The sequence below is a fragment of the Solanum verrucosum genome, unplaced genomic scaffold, assembly GCF_900185275.1.
Source record: "Solanum verrucosum unplaced genomic scaffold, falcon-dt-bn FXZP01000121.1, whole genome shotgun sequence".
Lineage (NCBI taxonomy): Eukaryota > Viridiplantae > Streptophyta > Magnoliopsida > Solanales > Solanaceae > Solanum > Solanum verrucosum.
The window spans coordinates 945,567-962,628 of record NW_026020509.1 but is presented as its reverse complement, the minus strand read 5'-3'; the positions used below and the strand labels follow the sequence as shown (position 1 = coordinate 962,628).

General features: G+C 31.6%; 2 protein-coding genes and 1 non-coding gene across 4 annotated transcripts in view; 1 reads left to right on the top strand and 2 right to left on the bottom strand.

The window, feature by feature from the left end:
* Nucleotides 1-5,113, top strand: part of LOC125809594 (BTB/POZ and TAZ domain-containing protein 1-like) — an 85,794-nt gene extending 80,681 nt beyond the window's left edge. The window contains exons 2-6 of one of the 2 annotated variants that reach the window (XM_049489188.1): nucleotides 1,909-2,046; nucleotides 2,256-2,389; nucleotides 2,888-3,191; nucleotides 3,397-3,713; nucleotides 4,667-5,113. In XM_049489188.1, the coding sequence (XP_049345145.1) occupies nucleotides 1,930-2,046; nucleotides 2,256-2,389; nucleotides 2,888-3,191; nucleotides 3,397-3,713; nucleotides 4,667-4,844 (1,050 nt within the window). In that variant the 5' untranslated portion in view covers nucleotides 1,909-1,929 and the 3' untranslated portion in view covers nucleotides 4,845-5,113. Of the gene's footprint in view, nucleotides 1-1,841; nucleotides 2,047-2,255; nucleotides 2,390-2,887; nucleotides 3,192-3,396; nucleotides 3,714-4,666 lie in introns of those variants that run through there. The other variant, XM_049489187.1, reaches the window with a different exon arrangement.
* Nucleotides 5,114-6,834: 1,721 nt separating this feature from the next.
* On the bottom strand, nucleotides 6,835-6,906 carry TRNAT-UGU (transfer RNA threonine (anticodon UGU)). Its single transcript has one exon. It is a non-coding gene; the product is annotated as a tRNA-Thr (tRNA).
* A 1,192-nt stretch (nucleotides 6,907-8,098) lies between these two features.
* On the bottom strand, nucleotides 8,099-10,201 carry LOC125809586 (leucine-rich repeat receptor-like serine/threonine/tyrosine-protein kinase SOBIR1). The gene has a single exon (XM_049489178.1). The coding sequence runs from the start codon at nucleotides 10,087-10,089 to the stop codon at nucleotides 8,206-8,208; it is 1,884 nt and encodes a 627-aa protein (XP_049345135.1). The 5' UTR covers nucleotides 10,090-10,201; the 3' UTR covers nucleotides 8,099-8,205.
* Between the last annotated feature and the right edge of the window lie 6,861 nt (nucleotides 10,202-17,062).

Here is a 17,062-nt window from a genome sequence, read left to right as displayed (position 1 = left end):
TAATACTTATTTGCATAGTAGGACTGAATATGAACTGCCTCAGATAACAACAATATTGTCTAGGTATGCTCAACAACTTTCAACCACAAGTTGTTTTTCCGTCATCAGAGATAACAACTTTGCCTGCTATTTTCTCCCTTAGATACACCCATTCTTTATCCCTTGTCTCCTTGTTGCAGTCGAGATATTCTTAAGGGTAAAATATGAAGAAGTAAATATATATACGATGAAGTTAAAAGAAGTGTAACATCTGTTATACATAGTTATTAAAATAATATTATAATTATAATTCTGTATAGATATTTAATTTTTTGAAGAAGGAGATTTAAATGGATTTTTCAGCCTTATTTGGCTCTGCCCTTGCTTAAGGATACTTATATGTTAGTGACATTTGCTTTCACGATTTGAATAATTTGACTATTAAGCAATGATAAGATATACTTCAAAACAGCCTTTATATTCAGGGTTGACATATTTTGACCAGCGAAATTACGTAGCCAACAACCATCTATTATTCTTTCCTGCCTTTTTCTTATTTTCCTTTTTATTTTGATTTTTTGTTCGTTATGTATCAATATTGCAAATTGACTAGACTCGAATTCGTACCAATAAATTCCACATTATTCTTTTTGCCTTTGTATGTTTGTTATAAACATATAGAAGAATCAAAGACGGTCCCTCAATTGAAATTACGAACACTCAAAATTATATTTGTATCAAAAAAATTTAGTTAATCCACATTATACGTACCACACGTATACTAAAATTAAAAGAACACACATTTTTGTCTTTTGACATTAAATAAATATAATATTACATACGTTATAACTATTGTTGAGTACCCTGAGGAAGGTACCGGATCGTAGGAGGAGCTATTACCTTCCTTCTAATCGGTTTTTTTGGTGTCGTAGGGGAGGGATTGACCTCAAAATGATGAATGAGATTGTGGCACTTGTATTATCATTCTTTTTTTAATACAATTTTTTACACTTACACAACATACACTAAATTAGTAAATATAAATAGTAGAGTATATTTCATTCTAATAATGAAATCATATCATAACACAGAATTTTTAGATTTAAATTCTGAATATAACTTTTAAAAATTACTTAAGACATACTATTACGATCAGGCTACGCCGTACGCGGCTACCACCATCGTCCGCCATGACGCCAGGTGATATACATTTTCCCTTATTACTATGATATATTAAACGTAATTGAATTTTTATTTTAGTTTCTAGAACCATAAAAAAAAACGTATGAATTTCAGCTTCTTTTAATAATATTCCCTAGTCTTTGCTCTAATTAGAATTTTCTCCCTCAAGTAAGAATATTATAATATTATGCATTTGGTCTTTAATGAAGAAATTAAGAAAAAATTGCATTATGGCATGCAATGGAAATATTTATCTCCTTGAGTGATACAAGGTCAATATAATTATTTTCTAGTATTCCCTTTTGTCCAATTTATATAATGTAAGTAGATTTAAAGAATCAAATAAAAAATTGATGATGATTTTTATTTTTCAAATAAAAAAGTATCTGAAGATATTAAACTTTCGCTATATACGAGATTCTAAGAAGTATTAGACCACAAGATAATATACACACTGTAATTTCTTTTGTGGACGCTGAGTTAAATCTTTCATGTATATATAAATTTTAATAACTCAATTAATTAACTATCTAAATTATTATTTCCTATTTCCCGTCCCTGCCCCAATAATTTTTTCTATTAAAAAAAGAATCTTCCACGTGCCGCCCTTTTGTTTTTGGAGTTGGCAAATGGAAACTCTGCGCTGCTTATATATAGAGAGGGTTGGGCAAATGCTTTCTCCAAAAACTAAAGGAAATTTTCTGAAATTTCCAATTACTCTGTCCCAGGCAAACGATAATCATCAATCCAAAAGCAACTGTAATCACCATGTCATCCCCTAACTTTTCAGGCGATATCAATCTATTTTCCGGCGAAATGTCTGAGGTTGATATCCAAATCGTCACCTCCGGCGGCCTCCGCATTCCGGCGCATTCCGCCGTTCTGGTACGAAGACCTAAAACTAATCACATGAAGTCTTAAATACTCGTTAAATCTATCAATTGCATATTAATCTAAAACTATGTCAATCTATAATATGAATCATTTATAATCAATTCACACTGTGAAAACTCCGTGTTTGGCTGTCGAAAAATTGATATTAGTTGCAAATGATGTTGTGAAAAAGTACTGATCTATGAGAAACGTATTTGCAGGCTGCTGCTTCGACGGTTCTGGAGAACATGCTAGTTCGGCCGGGAAAGCGGCAGGGCTCCGAGAGAACGATTCGGATTCTTGGCGTGCCGTACGACGCCGTTTCCGTGTTTATCCGGTTTCTCTATTCTTTCAAGTGAGTACCCGAAATACACGCAAATCCGTTTTGCTTTCTTCATTTATTATTTTGATTTTGATAATCGTGTTCAAACTTCGAATCTTATTGGCTCCATCCAAGCTGGAATTTGACCACAAGTAGTAGATTATTTTAGGATTAAGTCACGGTTCCTTTGTTGATTAGAAAATAGGTAGTTGGTATTCAAAGACTAATTTGCGTGCTTTCTTAATTGCTTGCGTGAATTCTTTAATCATATACTATTTGATGTTTTGATTGCTTCATATTGTGTTGGCCGCCTGATAGATGCCTCGACCGACATCTTCGTTGTCATTGAAATGAATTACAAAAGTATTTACGTTATTTATGATTGTTAAACAACCAATATTGTTGACTTATTTGTAGCATGTTACTTACTCTCATATGGTCTAAAAGCTAATTAAAATATCAGAAGCTTTTAATCAGTTAAACCCTTGCAAGAAAGAATGCTTAGAGTGACCAAATTGTCCTTGTATTTAGGTGCACTGAAGAGCAGATGAAGAGACATGGGATCCATCTGCTAGCACTTTCTCATGTGTACTTGGTACCACAGCTGAAGCAGAGATGCACAAAGGGGTTGGCCGAGCGATTGACGATTGAAAATGCAGTGGATGTGCTTCAACTTGCGAGACTATGTGATGCACCAGATCTATACCTCAAGAGTATGAAATTTTTGTCAAGCAATTTCAAGAAAGTTGAGGAGACTGAGGGCTGGAAATTCCTTCAACATCATGACCCCTGGCTTGAACTTGAAATTCTACAGTTCATGGATGAGGCTGAGTTGGTACGTAATTATAACGTAATTGGCATACATTCCTTATTTTCTAAAAAAGTTCTCTTGGAATTCATGCTATAATTTTTATTGTTGTCAATTGATCATGAAAGATATTAAGTTAGCCATGAAATCATTACATGGCATTTGTTTGCATCTCTTTTATTAGTCAAGTGGCTGTGATTAGTGATTTTGCATTGTAAATTTCTCATTATAGCGGAAGAAGAGGACAAGGAGACACAAACGGGAGCTGAGCTTGTATTTACAACTAAGTGAAGCGATGGATTGTTTGGAGCACATTTGCACTGAAGGATGTACTAGTGTGGGGCCATTAGATAAAGAACCTTCCGTCAAGAGGCAGCCATGTAGCAAGTTTGATACCTGCCAAGGGCTTCAGCTTCTGATTCGACATTTTGCTACTTGTAAGAGAAGGACCAATGGAGGTTGTTTGCGATGCAAGCGCATGTGGCAGATCCTAAGATTACACGCATCCATTTGTGACCAACCAAACGATTGCCAGGTTCCCCTTTGCAGGTAACCACCACTGACTACTGAATAACTAATTTTTTTAATCAATTCCTGTATTATTGTTGATCACTTTAAGAGTGAATCTCATTGATCGTAGTAATTAGAATATGTACATCATTTTAGAGGTGTCATTGGTTGAGGCATGTCTATCTTGCTGAATTTGAATGATGGCTCTCGATCCATATACCAACATGGTCTGTCATGTCCATTCTTGAAAACTTCATGGGTGGCACGTCAGAGCTCGGATGTTATTAGGTGATTTGTCTCGATAGAAGAAGCCAACAAATCAACTGTCACATTTTTTTGTCCATTTTTTTCTCCAATTCATGATTGAGCCATTAACTAACACTGTTGGATATTTCTTTTCATATGGGTCTTAAATTTGTGATGTAGACAGTCACAAGGAGGTTATCAATCCTGTACTCTCTTATAAGCTGGTCAAGATAAATCAACACTTAGTTACTGCTTAACACAAAATTGTTTGCTGGCATGTGATTTTGTTCAATTTTGTGTGATGATGAGTCTAATCATGAAGATATTTTTTCCAAATTTTACTGTGATTGATTCTAAATGCCGGCTTGGTTGAGGTCGTTCTTCATGTGAAACACAACCATTCAAGTAGTAATAATTGTTTCATGGTCCCATATCGCCTAATACCCAGATGCACCTTTTGTAGACGGTAGCAAAACTTAGACAGCAACATGATCTGACCTTTTGTGATTCATTGAATGTGTCCACTTGTCCTCTTCCACAAGAAAATATCTACCAAGAGCTCGAATAACTTTTTGACACGTTGGGTTGGTTAAGTTCAACAAGTATCAAGCTTAAAATAACATTGTTTGCCTTCTTTATCAGTAGGGTCAATTTGATACAGTAACTAATCATCCGTTTTTTCTTGTTTCTGTACTTGGTAAATATCGACTCTTGAGTTTCTTACAGCTCCATATTTTACATTTCAGACAATTAAAATTGAAGGTGCAACAAAAGGGAGATGACGAGCTGTGGAAATCACTTGTTAGAAAGGTGGTGTCAGCCAGGGCCATGTCTTCTTTATCTCTGCCCAAAAGAAAGAGAGAAGAGGAACCAAAAATGGACTTAAGCCATCCTCAAGTGATGAACTTTAGGTTGGCAGCTTAGTGTCAAGTATTTCATATCGTTAGGCAAACTCCATCTTTGTAAATAGACCATCAATGGAATGTAAGTTCGTTTTTACCATTTCATATTTCCTACTGTAGAGGCCTATTCTATATGTTTTTTTTTTTTCTTTCTGTGTCAGTCCTTTAGTAGATGAAGAGTGTTGTATCAACAAAACAGTTGTATACAAAGTGTATAACTACTGTGTGGTAGTCTGTTTATATCTTCATTTTGTGTAATGAAATTAGCCATTAGTCATATGCTTCAAATACTTCTTGTCCGTGTCTTTCTACCATTTTCTGTACATTGTAATACCCTGGAGGAACCCAAAAAAAAAGTCCACAAAATGTGGTCGATCACAAAAATCGTTGATGTGTGATATTATGAAATGACGGAAAATAATTTTTAGTGTTATTGTATATCGTCCCACTGCTTAATTAATGAAAAAAGTTGGAGCATGATAAGGGTCGAGAGATATTTTGATGTCTCCAAAACCTTATCGCGATTTTGAGAAAAGATTGTGATTTTTTCCAAAAAATAATGATCAGATAAGCTGCAGAAAAACAAAAGCAGCAATTTTCGTCCAAGTGTCCCTTTAATTTAATGCTCATAACAGGATTGGAAAATTTGGAACTAAAATAGTTTTTTGTGGGGACACATATAGAGTTTAAATTATGTCCATTTGCGCAAACAACAACATACCTAGTGAAATTCCATAAACTTTATGAGGAGAGTAAAGTACACAAATCATATTTCTATTTTGGGAAAGTAAAAAGATTGTTTTCGAAGGACCCTCGATCGACTCAAATACACAACATATCAAAATAGGTACAAAAAGGAAAGCAAAAATGGAGAAACAAATCAACTTATAAGGAAACAGTAACAACCATAGCATAATCATAAAATAATGGGATAACCTAAATCTAAAGATAGTAGGGCGAAGATCATTTGATTTGCACCATTAATATCTTTGAACGCAGCCAATTTTACTTTCTCTATCATGAAATGATGGCATGGTGATTAAAATGGACAATTTTTTGATATTTCTTCTATCTAATCAAATAATCAAATACTAAGTGGGACACTTGATACTCATTACTCAACTTGAGTGTACTAGTGGTACACTAATTCTTCCCTTCATTTATATACACACATTTTACTTTATTGTTATCACTCAATTTCTTTGTTTTTCTACATCTCTCACCAACTCACTTTAACCAAAAAGATATTTTTAAGTCATTTTTGGCAACCAAATACCTACAATCACAAGCGGACTTGAATGGCAACCAGATACTAAAACCTAAAAATACTTTCTATTAAACAACCTTCTTTCACTTACATTTTCCTCCAATATAGTCCATTTAAATAGCTTCTAAATTTCAGAAAAGTTATAGTGAGACCCTTACTAGTGATTTTCCAAGTAGCAAGTGTGATTATTTTGGAAGAAATTCACCCTTGAATTAAATTAAGAACGATTAGATTTGTATGATATAAATCATCTTATTAAAATTAAAATTATATCAAACTAAGAAAGTAGAACATCCTTTTTAACATGGACTAAAAATGATTTAACACATAAATTGAGATAAAAGAAAGTACTAGCAAAGTTTTGAAGGGAAAGTTCCAAATTTTTTCATAGTACATGGAATTTGGAGCTTAGATCTAGAAGACTTGTACAAAAAGAAGATTCTTTAGTGTTTTTTTTTTTACTCAAGATTGGTGTAGTCTGTGGCGGAGCCACATTACGTAAAGGGTGTCAGTTGACATTTCTTTATTGAAAAATTATACTATTTAACGAGATTAAATTTTATTAATTTTCAAACTTCGAGCCTGATTTGGATGAATTGTGACCTATTTGTCAAAATTTTCGGAAAAAAATAGAAGTATTCTTGCAAAAACTTATTTTCAAGAGTTAAAAGTATTTGATTTAGTTAGTTTTTTTTTTTTTTGGAAAAAATAAAATAGAAGTGTTTAATTTATACAAAACAAAAAATGCCCTCACGCAGGATCGAACTACGGACCTTCAGTTTACAAGACTGACGCTCTACCACTGAGCTATAAGGGCTTGTGTTCATCATATCTACTCTTTGCTTATTTCACCAACAGTTTTCTACTTTTGGCATTTTATTTGAATTGGATTGAATATTTCAAATTTTTGATTTTGACTTTTGAGGCTTTAAAATATGTCATAACAAATTAACAATATATAACCTCACTTCAACTAATAATTTGCTCCATTAAATATAACAACTTTCAATAGTTAATCAAGATTGAGCCTACAAGAAGTTATATCATGTAATTCTATATTGGACTAAATTTTGGAAATTCAAAAATTCATAGTACTAAATTCGATATGAAATCCAAAATTCATAAAATTTTAAAGTTAAATTCATAATCCAAATATACAAAAAGTTTGGATTTTGATTTGAATTTTGGGTTAGTCCAAACTCACCCCAACATGAGATACGCTCAATGACATTTCACATTTTATGCATTTTTTTTTTGCCTACCAAATGTTTGGAACTTTCTATTGATTCAATTAAATGAACTTCCATACCTTTTAAGGGGCGGGGACATGGGTTATGATCTTGTTACTTTATGTTTTGGAGTCAATTGATCCCTCGATAAGTCCTAACTTGAAATATACTAAGAGAAGAAGATAAATCATTTAGATTCAAGGGGAAACCTCTTTTCTTCTAGTCAAGTGGCTTTTAGCCCTCTCCGTTGTTATGGTGTTCTTTGTCTAATCTCCGAAATCAAAGGTCAGTTGACTGGGGAGTTCGTATTGATTCATGCAATGATGTCCACCTCAGAGGTATTCTAAATTTTAAGACATGAGTCATCTTGATAAAAGCAACTCATCTAGAGGCTTTTTTGCATTTTAAGGTACTTGAGGAAATACAAAATTATGATTTTTTGTTTATTGACTTGAAAGTAGGAAACTTTTTTTCTTCTCAAGTTATTCCTGATTAATGTCTGTGTATACTTAATCTGATTTTTTTTACCTTTGTTTAAGCACATTTTATCATTTTGTACAAGTCATAGAATGATTAACTATCGAGCTTGCTTTCGTTAAACTAAGCAGCATTGCTTAAGGCTTGTAGACTCCAATACTCATGTTAAAGACTTGTCTAGTTTGAAAGGAAGCAGAATTAATGGACCCCTTCAAACTATAAAAGTGATAATTGCATTTAGAGTTTTAGTAAATTAAGTAGCAAAGTGGAAAGAATATAATTATTAACACTGTACTAAACATATAAGATTTGACATGTATAACACAATTACAACAAAAAATCAAATTGCAAAACTGAAATACAGAACACATTCTTAGTTACATAACCAACGTATACCCCGTATGACTTAGCTAATGCTTGATCTGAGTTAACATGCACCTAACATCCTTACTGTTAGGCCTCTCCTTTGGATTGTCGAGAGTACAAAAGCAAGCTATCTTGAGAACCAAAAGCATTTGCTCCTCATATCCATTTCCTATCAGCTTAGGATCAATTGCTATTTTAGGATCATCAGAAGTCATTACATTTCTCAGCCACTTGACTAAACTCATCTCAGAAGTATGTTGGAAAAATTCATCCGATGGAGCCTTTCCGATAACCAACACAGCTAGCACCACACCGAAGCTGTATATATCACACTTGTCTGTAAACTTCAGTGTCTGATGATATTCTGGTGCAATATATCCCACAGTTCCTGCAACATTTGAAGTCGTAATATGTGTATGAGCATCTGGAACTGCCTTTGCAAGCCCAAAATCAGCTATTCGAGCTTCCATGTCATCATCAAGTAGGATATTTGCTGGCTTTAGATCTCTGTGAATTATGCGTTGAGTATGGTTTATATGGAGATACTCAAGACCAGCAGCTATCCCCGCTGCAATTCTGTGTCGTCCCAACCAATCTAATTCTCTTGTGCCTTCTGTGACTTGCTGCAGGATATCCTGTAAACTCCCATTTTTCATATATTCATACACCAAGTAATGACAGTCTGGCCTTGGCATATGCGCCAGTAGTGGAAGCAGATTCCGGTGTCTGATTTGACCTACAATTTGAATTTCTGATTTAACTTGACGCATTTTCTTGTTCAACGCCTTAGTATCTTCCTCCGTGATCTCTGCAGCATCCATTGGGGATTGTATAATCTTCTTTATAGCTATAATCTTCCCATTACTCCCCGGTAACTCGGCTCTATAAACTTCTCCACAACCACCTTTTCCAATCATTTCAAGTGATGCCACTCCATCTTCCTTCTCTAAGAAAGCCAAGTCCTCCGCTTTCTTGATCAACGGACTATATATCGTTAAACTTGAATTATCGTTCTTTCCCCTTCTTACGAAGAACATTACGAGCTTGAATAGCAACGAAAAGATCACAGCAGATATACCCCCAGCAAAAGTTCCAGCTAGGAAACCAAGAAACCAAGATCTTAACTTCTTTTTCTTCTTGTTACGTTTATGCACCACCGGTACAACACGATTGACCGGTGTTGGAGCTGGAGCTGGAGCAGGCACCATTGCAGATATCTGATTTGACCTTGTTGAATTCTCAGCAAGAATGTAACGTTTGGGAACGGCATTGTTTCGATTCAAATCTGCTGATAAATGCTCAATTTGACTCATGACAGGTACTGGACCTTCAAGGAAACTATTCCCTGAAATGTTGAGAAAACGAAGATTCCTGAAAGATTTCAATGAAAAGGGTATTTTTCCAGTGAACATATTATCAGCCAGAGACAGTTTTTCCAAATTAGGAAAGTATTTCAAGAAATCAAGATTCCCAGAAAACTCATTCGATGAAAAGTCAACTAGCCTTAAACGGTTTAAAGATGACAATTCATATGGAATCTTCCCAGAAAATCTGTTTCTTTGAAGTTCAAGAATCTCTAATTTCCGACAATCAAGAATCTGAACTGGGATTTGTTCAGATAGTTGATTGTCGGAAAGAGAAAGCTCTTTGAGCTCAGAGAGTTTGCCAATAGCAGAAGACAAAGTTCCCTTCAATCCATTGGATCTGAATACAATACGGGTAACTCTCAGAACTTGTGTTCTGTTACCCGGTCTACGCTCGCAGGATATTCCTGCAAGCGTACAGGGGTTGTTAAGAGCAATGATGCCTAAGTCCTTTTGTACAAGCAAAAGTGCAGCATGATCTGGTGGATAAAGATTCAGTCTTGCTTGAGCAAAAAGGAAAAGGGTCACAAGGTATAAGAGAAAAAAGTGAAAATTTGAAGCCATTGAGATTCTTGTTTTTCCGGTAGGCCGGACGGAGGGAGGAGAGAGGTGAATGAGGCAACCAGGCTGTGGTGGTTAATGGATTTTTTTCTAAGTGTGTATTGGTGGTTTATATGAATCAAAAATGGTTGGCTGCATTGTAAGAAAAACGAGCGTAGACTTAGATTTACAAGTCAAGTTGAGACCGTGTGGAAAAAACTTGCCAATGCCTTAGGTCCCACATTGTTTTTTTATTAAATACATTATTGTTAAATATTTCCATATATTGACTATTGAAATTTCCACACACAAATAATAAATGGGTGTCAGTATCGGTGAACAATAAATTGGAATGAGTCTGACTCTGATACCATGTAAAGATATGATACCTGATCTAACTAAACCCCAAAAGTTAGCTAGGAGGCGAAGTTTGTCCAAGTTCATATAAGGAGAGACCAATTTCCCATCTCTCTACCGATATGAAATTCTTTGTAATTTAATCGATTATAATAGCATATTTTATATAGTCTCCTAAGGTTTTTTTCTCCTTCTTCTTTTTATCATATAGGAAAAAGAAAAGATTACTTTTTATGGTTTAAGGTTTAAGGTTTAAATTAAAGATTTATAAACTTTTTAGTTGCAATATCGATATGTTATCACGTATTTGTTGGTGTTAGAGTCTAGCTTATCCTTATGGAAAAAAATGATATAGCTAATAACAGGGGTACAATTTTATTTTTCAACTGAAGATAGGAAAGAACGTCTCTTTCATAATTTGGTCAATTGTTAATTTCAATATTTCACCTGACATGTTTAACACCTCAAGATTAAAGAACATTTTAATATATTATATAGACATTTAGTTACAACTTACAACTACAAGATTTAGGGGTCATTTGGTGGGATCGACAAAGTTACCCATAAGATTAGTTATTCTACCATATATATGAGATAACTTTTCTCATCAGTGTAATACAAAGGATGAGATAAATAATCTCGGGACAATCTAACTAATACCCTTGACCAAAATTAGGATAGAATAATTCTAATTTTTAATATGGAATTATTATTCTTTATCACTCATAACAAACAATTCCTGATAATCTTTTTTTACTTTCTTAAACTTTGTATTCAGTGAAATTATGACAAATAAATTGAGATGGTTGGGTATTATTTATGGGTTTGAACAATGAGAAAGCTAATCATATTTGTCACAATCATTTTATTTATCTCAAGGACTAATTCATCATCATTCTAACTGGTTAATTAGACTACTGTGCCGTGCTGCTAAAGTAGTCAAACGTTTTATTTTTCCTTATTTAGTGTAAAGTGGATGGAACTTTCTTACTTACACTGTTACACATGAATAACACAAACACGTGGACATTATTTTTAATAATAATAATAATAGTAATATGGTAGGTAATGCATGGAGCTTTCTTACTTACACATGAATAACACAAACACATGTGGATTATTTTTAATAATAGTAAAGTAATATGTTATATAATGTTAAAGTAACATTTTCTTACTTGAATAGCACATATAAACGAATTAGCAAGCTGTAAATTTGAATTACTGGTTAGTTGATTAACTATCTGAATTTTCACCTTGTTTATGATCGTTTCATTAATTCCTTTATTATATTTACTTATTTGATGAAAATATCGAGTGTGAACAATTTCTTTTAAAAATCTATTTAAAACTATTAGGAGGACCACGTACTGCCATTCAAACTTGCAAATAATAATTCGTATTTTTCTTTCTAATACACTAAACTAATTTTTCTCCGGAATTATTTAGTCAATTCATCTAATTAAACTAGGACGTTTGAACCAGTCAATTATTACAAACTAATTCTACTATATATTATCTTTTCACATCATAATTAATTGATTGAAAGCTACTTTTTTTCTTCTTCTTCTTGTTGCTATTGCCTGTTTCTTTCTTCCCCGCCCTGCACCACAGCCAGGGGCGGACCTACAGCGGTTCAAGTGGGTTTATATGAATCCACTTCGTTGAAAAATAACACTATATATATATATATATATATATATATATATATATATATATATTTAATCAGTTTTAAAATTTTATATGTATATATTAAATTTTGAACCACTAACACAAGTCTGAAGCTTAGCTGAGTGGTTAAGGGGGTTCAATTTTCCTAGCCAGCCTGGGATCAAATCCTCATTGCCACATTTTAGTTTTAATTAGTTTTTTTGATATATAAAACGTTCACACACAGTTTTGTCCTCTATGTAGGTGTAATTTTTGTCCTTTTAGTTACTTAGAAACTATAAAAGTAGAATAACTTTTTACTTTTACAATAAAAGTCTAATAGTCAACAACTTTTGTCCTTTTTGTTTTTAATTTTTTTTTAAAAAAAAAACTCAACCAAAAAGGCACTAATCTCTATTATTCTCAATTCTAAAAACCCTTTTGTCTTCTTCTTTGTTGAAATCTTCTTGAACCTCTCTTACTTTTCCCCCCCACAAAATTTTGAGCATATTTTTTTGTTGAAGGAAAAAAACTCTCCCCGTCTCTCAAATCTCACATCAATAGTCAATATCCATCAAGTTTGTTTTTCGCTCTTGATTCTAGTCTTTATATATACATATATGATTATTGTGGTTGTTTTTTATTTCTTCAACTAAAAAATCCCTTATCATTCTAAAATCAACAAAAAATTACAAATAATATTAAGTATATTTCTATGTATTCGATTATGAAATTAAGGTTATAATTATTTTGTTTAATATTTTGTTTTTATTTGTTAAATGTTGAATGAAGAGAAATCATTCATAATATTCTTTTATCTTCTTAGTTTATATTGAAGCCTAGTTTTTCATCCATCTTGTTATTTACCGTCTCATTCATACGTCAATGTAAATTTTTTTCAAATGTATTAACATTGTTTAGTATAGTCAAATATGTATGTTGTTAGCCTCATAAAAATTACAAATAATATTAGGTATATTTTTACATCTTGAACCCACTTTGTGAAAATCCTAGGTCCGCCACTACCCACAGCGCATCCACTGGGTTAAGAAAAAAAGGTGAATTGGTGAAAGTACATAACCATTTTATTTTTTTCCACCCGGTATCCGGAGTTCGAATTGGAGCCCCAACTAAATTTGGATTGCGCTCTGCAGGGTCCATTCGGGGGTTGTGCTCCCAATAGAATTTTCTCCATACTTAGGACCTGAACCCGAGAACTCTAATTAAGGGTGGAGCAGTCCAACTAGTACATAACCATTAGTATATGGTGCATCTCATAAAGAGGTCCGGTTAATAACGATAAAAATATATGTGAGCCATTTTTATAATAAGGGGTATATCAACTTTAAATAACAGAATTGAAGAGTATGTGAAGTCTTTTTCCCAAAATTAAAAATCGGCACAAATAGGGGTAAAATGCAAACACTTCTCATATTAGACACTTCAGTTTAAACAAATTTGTATCTATTTTAGCACAAAACAACCCCAATCCAAATCAAAAAAATATAATGAGCGAGTATTCTGACAAATTGACGAATAAAATAATGACACGTACATATTACCCAAAATAACTAGAGAAAATTAGACCATTGTTTTTCAGTTTGACTTGAGTACTATTTTCAGAAAATGAAAGATTTTACTATTTTTACTAAAATGGGAGGAAGTAAATACAAGTCTCTTACGAGTGAAAAAAACATTACTTAATTAATTACTTCGTTATGCGATGGATTATAGTTGACTAAGTCTTGTATAAGAATTTTGCATGCTCAAATTCAACATTTAAACAACCCTAGTAGGGTATATTGATTCAATTAAAACGTTTGGAAAATTATTTATTCCTTCTATTTGTTTGTTAGCCAAGGAAGAATATCCTCCAATATGCCTTAATTTGTGATAATTATTAATATAGGTTATCATGGTCGTCCTCTAAGAAGTAGTAGTTATGTTTGCCCTTATATTATTGAAAAAAGGATAACAATAACGTAACATTGTCCTCGATTGAACTGTCAATCTATATATTGCTATAGTAGTCGTTTAATAGCTGGTTAGGAGGTAAGCTATTCATGTATTAAATTCTACATGAACCAAATTCTTTTACTATGTATATATAAAATTAATACGATGTGGTTTGTAATTTAGAAATCTACTAATTAATATATGTATTACGATTACTTATGATGAAATTTATGTATTAATGATAGAAGATTGAATAAGTAATACGTGAATAATTAAATCCTGCATAATTAGATAATACATAAATTTTTTGTAACTAATAACTACAATCAGCTACCATATGATGAAAGTGTCGATGGCTTTGGATAGTGAAGGAAAAAAAGAGTTGATATGGTGAGTTAGCATGTTATTTTAACTAAAATGAATGAGTTAATGAAAAAAAATCAAAGTTTCAAAAGTATTTGTGATTTTTCTTTTTGTTATGAAAAAAAAAAAGAAATAAAACTCTCTCTACTTGATTTTTAAAAAAAAATTAACATAACTCTTTACTTTCTGAAATAAATACTCCTTTTTATTAAAATAAATAATATTTTGGCTTTCCAAATGCTTCACCAAACATACCACTAAATTAGCTTACATAGTTAATTGCATCTTCAGTTGTACACTTTTTCAATGGTGCAGCCAAAACATTTTTTCGGTCCTATTCAGAGGAATTTAAACCCAAAATCTTTTGTTAAAGAATAAAAACGTATTTATTACTCTATCATAATTTTTGCTAGTCAAGCCAAAAGATTCATGTATTATTAAAATATGTAATGGTCAGTCCACTATTCTCCTGGGTATCAAACATTTTCTGTGAAGATGTCGGATTTTATATTATTTAAATATGTTGTGATTAATTCACTAATTTATTTAGTCCTTAGTTGGCTGTTTGCCAAATATGATACTTTCCAGTTGTCTTTTAAGAGAACAAAACCTTTTATATGGCTATAAATAACGAAAAATTAAAACGAAACGAACTAATTCGGTTCATTCGAATACGATTTTTTTCTTGAAAGTTCGATTCTTCAATTTAATTGTACCAAAATTTTAGTGCACCTAAAATTCGAACTTTTATTACATTTCATAGCAGGCCTCTGTCACCGACAGCAAACATAGGCCCAAAATATTATTTTTACTAAAAATTTTCAAAACAACAATATTTTAGCTTTTAATGAGACTCCTTAGCAATAGTTTCATTATTTATTAAAAATGTTATTATTTTAGTTTGTTAAGAGATTAATTATGTGTTTATTTTATTTTGATTAATTTGAAAGAATACAAATAATTAATAATAGAACAGAGAAAATCATGGAACGAAAAATTTTTAAAAAGGTAAAAAATATTTTAAATACAAATCAGTTACGTTTAAAAAGAGCATAAATATTCATCTATCCGTCGAGAGTGTTTTTGCTTTCTTCTTAAGAACATCAAAACAAAAAATTAAAAAAATTTAGTTTGTCTTCCGAATCTTTCATCTGATAACTTTCAAAGCTTCTTCAAGTTGAATACGACATATTTTTGGAACATAATTTTTCAAAATTGACAACTATAAATTTGTCGCATCTAGTGAACAATCGAAAAACAATCAGGTATTTTTTTGATTTTTTTATTTGTTTGGATGAGATATTCGTATATGTCGAGTACAAGAGTGTTTTTTTTCTTCTGATTGAATCAGTGAAATCTTTGTATGCATTGGGATTTATAGTTTTTTTCGGATGTTTTGTATCCAAATATGATGTATAACGAATGAAATTGTTTTTTTTTAGTTTAGTAGTTGTTTTTTCTGTTTGAATGCATACAATAATTTGTATCCCATTAAGTTAATGTAACCAATCGATCATGATCTATATGTTGAATACAACAATATATGAATACAAAAGTGAGATGAAAATACAAGTTATAAATACAAAGTGAGATTGAATATAAAGTTGTGAATACAAAATAAATACTCTCTTCATTTGAAATACAAAGTGACTTTGAAAGGTAAAATACAAATTAATGGATCATGAACTATATGTTGAATACAACAATATATGAATACAAAAGTGAGATGAAAATACAAAGTTATAAATACAAAGTGAGATTGAATATAAAGTTGTGAATACAAAAGAAATTAAATACTCTCTTCATTTGAAATACAAAGTGATTTTGAAAGGTAAAGTAGACACATAAAATACAAAATTTGTTGGTATACAATTAGGTTGAATACAAAACAAAAGAGAAATACAAACTTGTTCACATATAAATTGAGATTGAAATACAGAATGAATACCCAATAAAATACAAAATTGTTAGCATACAATTAGGATCAATACAAATTAAGAAGGAAATACAAACATGTTGGTATACTAATTAAGATTGAAATACAATGTAAAAACAAAAAATGTAAACTTGTTGATATATAGATAGAATGAATACATAAATAATTCAACAGACATTGTAGACAGACAAATGCTTTCCCCAAATCTAAAACCTTAAAAGCAAATATAAATGTATTAAAAATCAAACAAAATAAACATATGAATGAATTTGTAGATTCTAATAAATCTGAAATATTAAAACGAAATCAGAAAAAAATCGAAAAAAATTGTTTAATCTACTAAAAATCTAAAATACATAAATTTTACATGAATATGTAAACAAACTTGCATAAAAATTGAAAAAATTAATAGAAATTTTTTAATATGTACAATGCGAAATATAAATCATAAATGGTGATATTGAAAAAAAATCAAAAGAAATCTAATAACTAATTGAAATACATAAATATTAGATGAATATGTAAACAAACTTGCATAAAAATCGAAAAAATTGACGGAAAATTCGTAATATGTACAATGCCAAATATAAACCATAAACGGTGATATTGAAAACAAATCAAAAGAAATCTAAATAACTAATCGAAATGGATAATGGAAATTACCTTGCCAACCGAGAAATCTGCTTGAATTAATAAAGAGATTTCGTTTAACAATAAAGAAAATTTCTTGATGAACAA

Coding starts and splice junctions, on each gene's coding strand:
- LOC125809586 (XM_049489178.1), bottom strand. CDS start 10,089: ATGGCTTCAAATTTTCACTTTTTTCTCTTATACCTTGTGACCCTTTTC.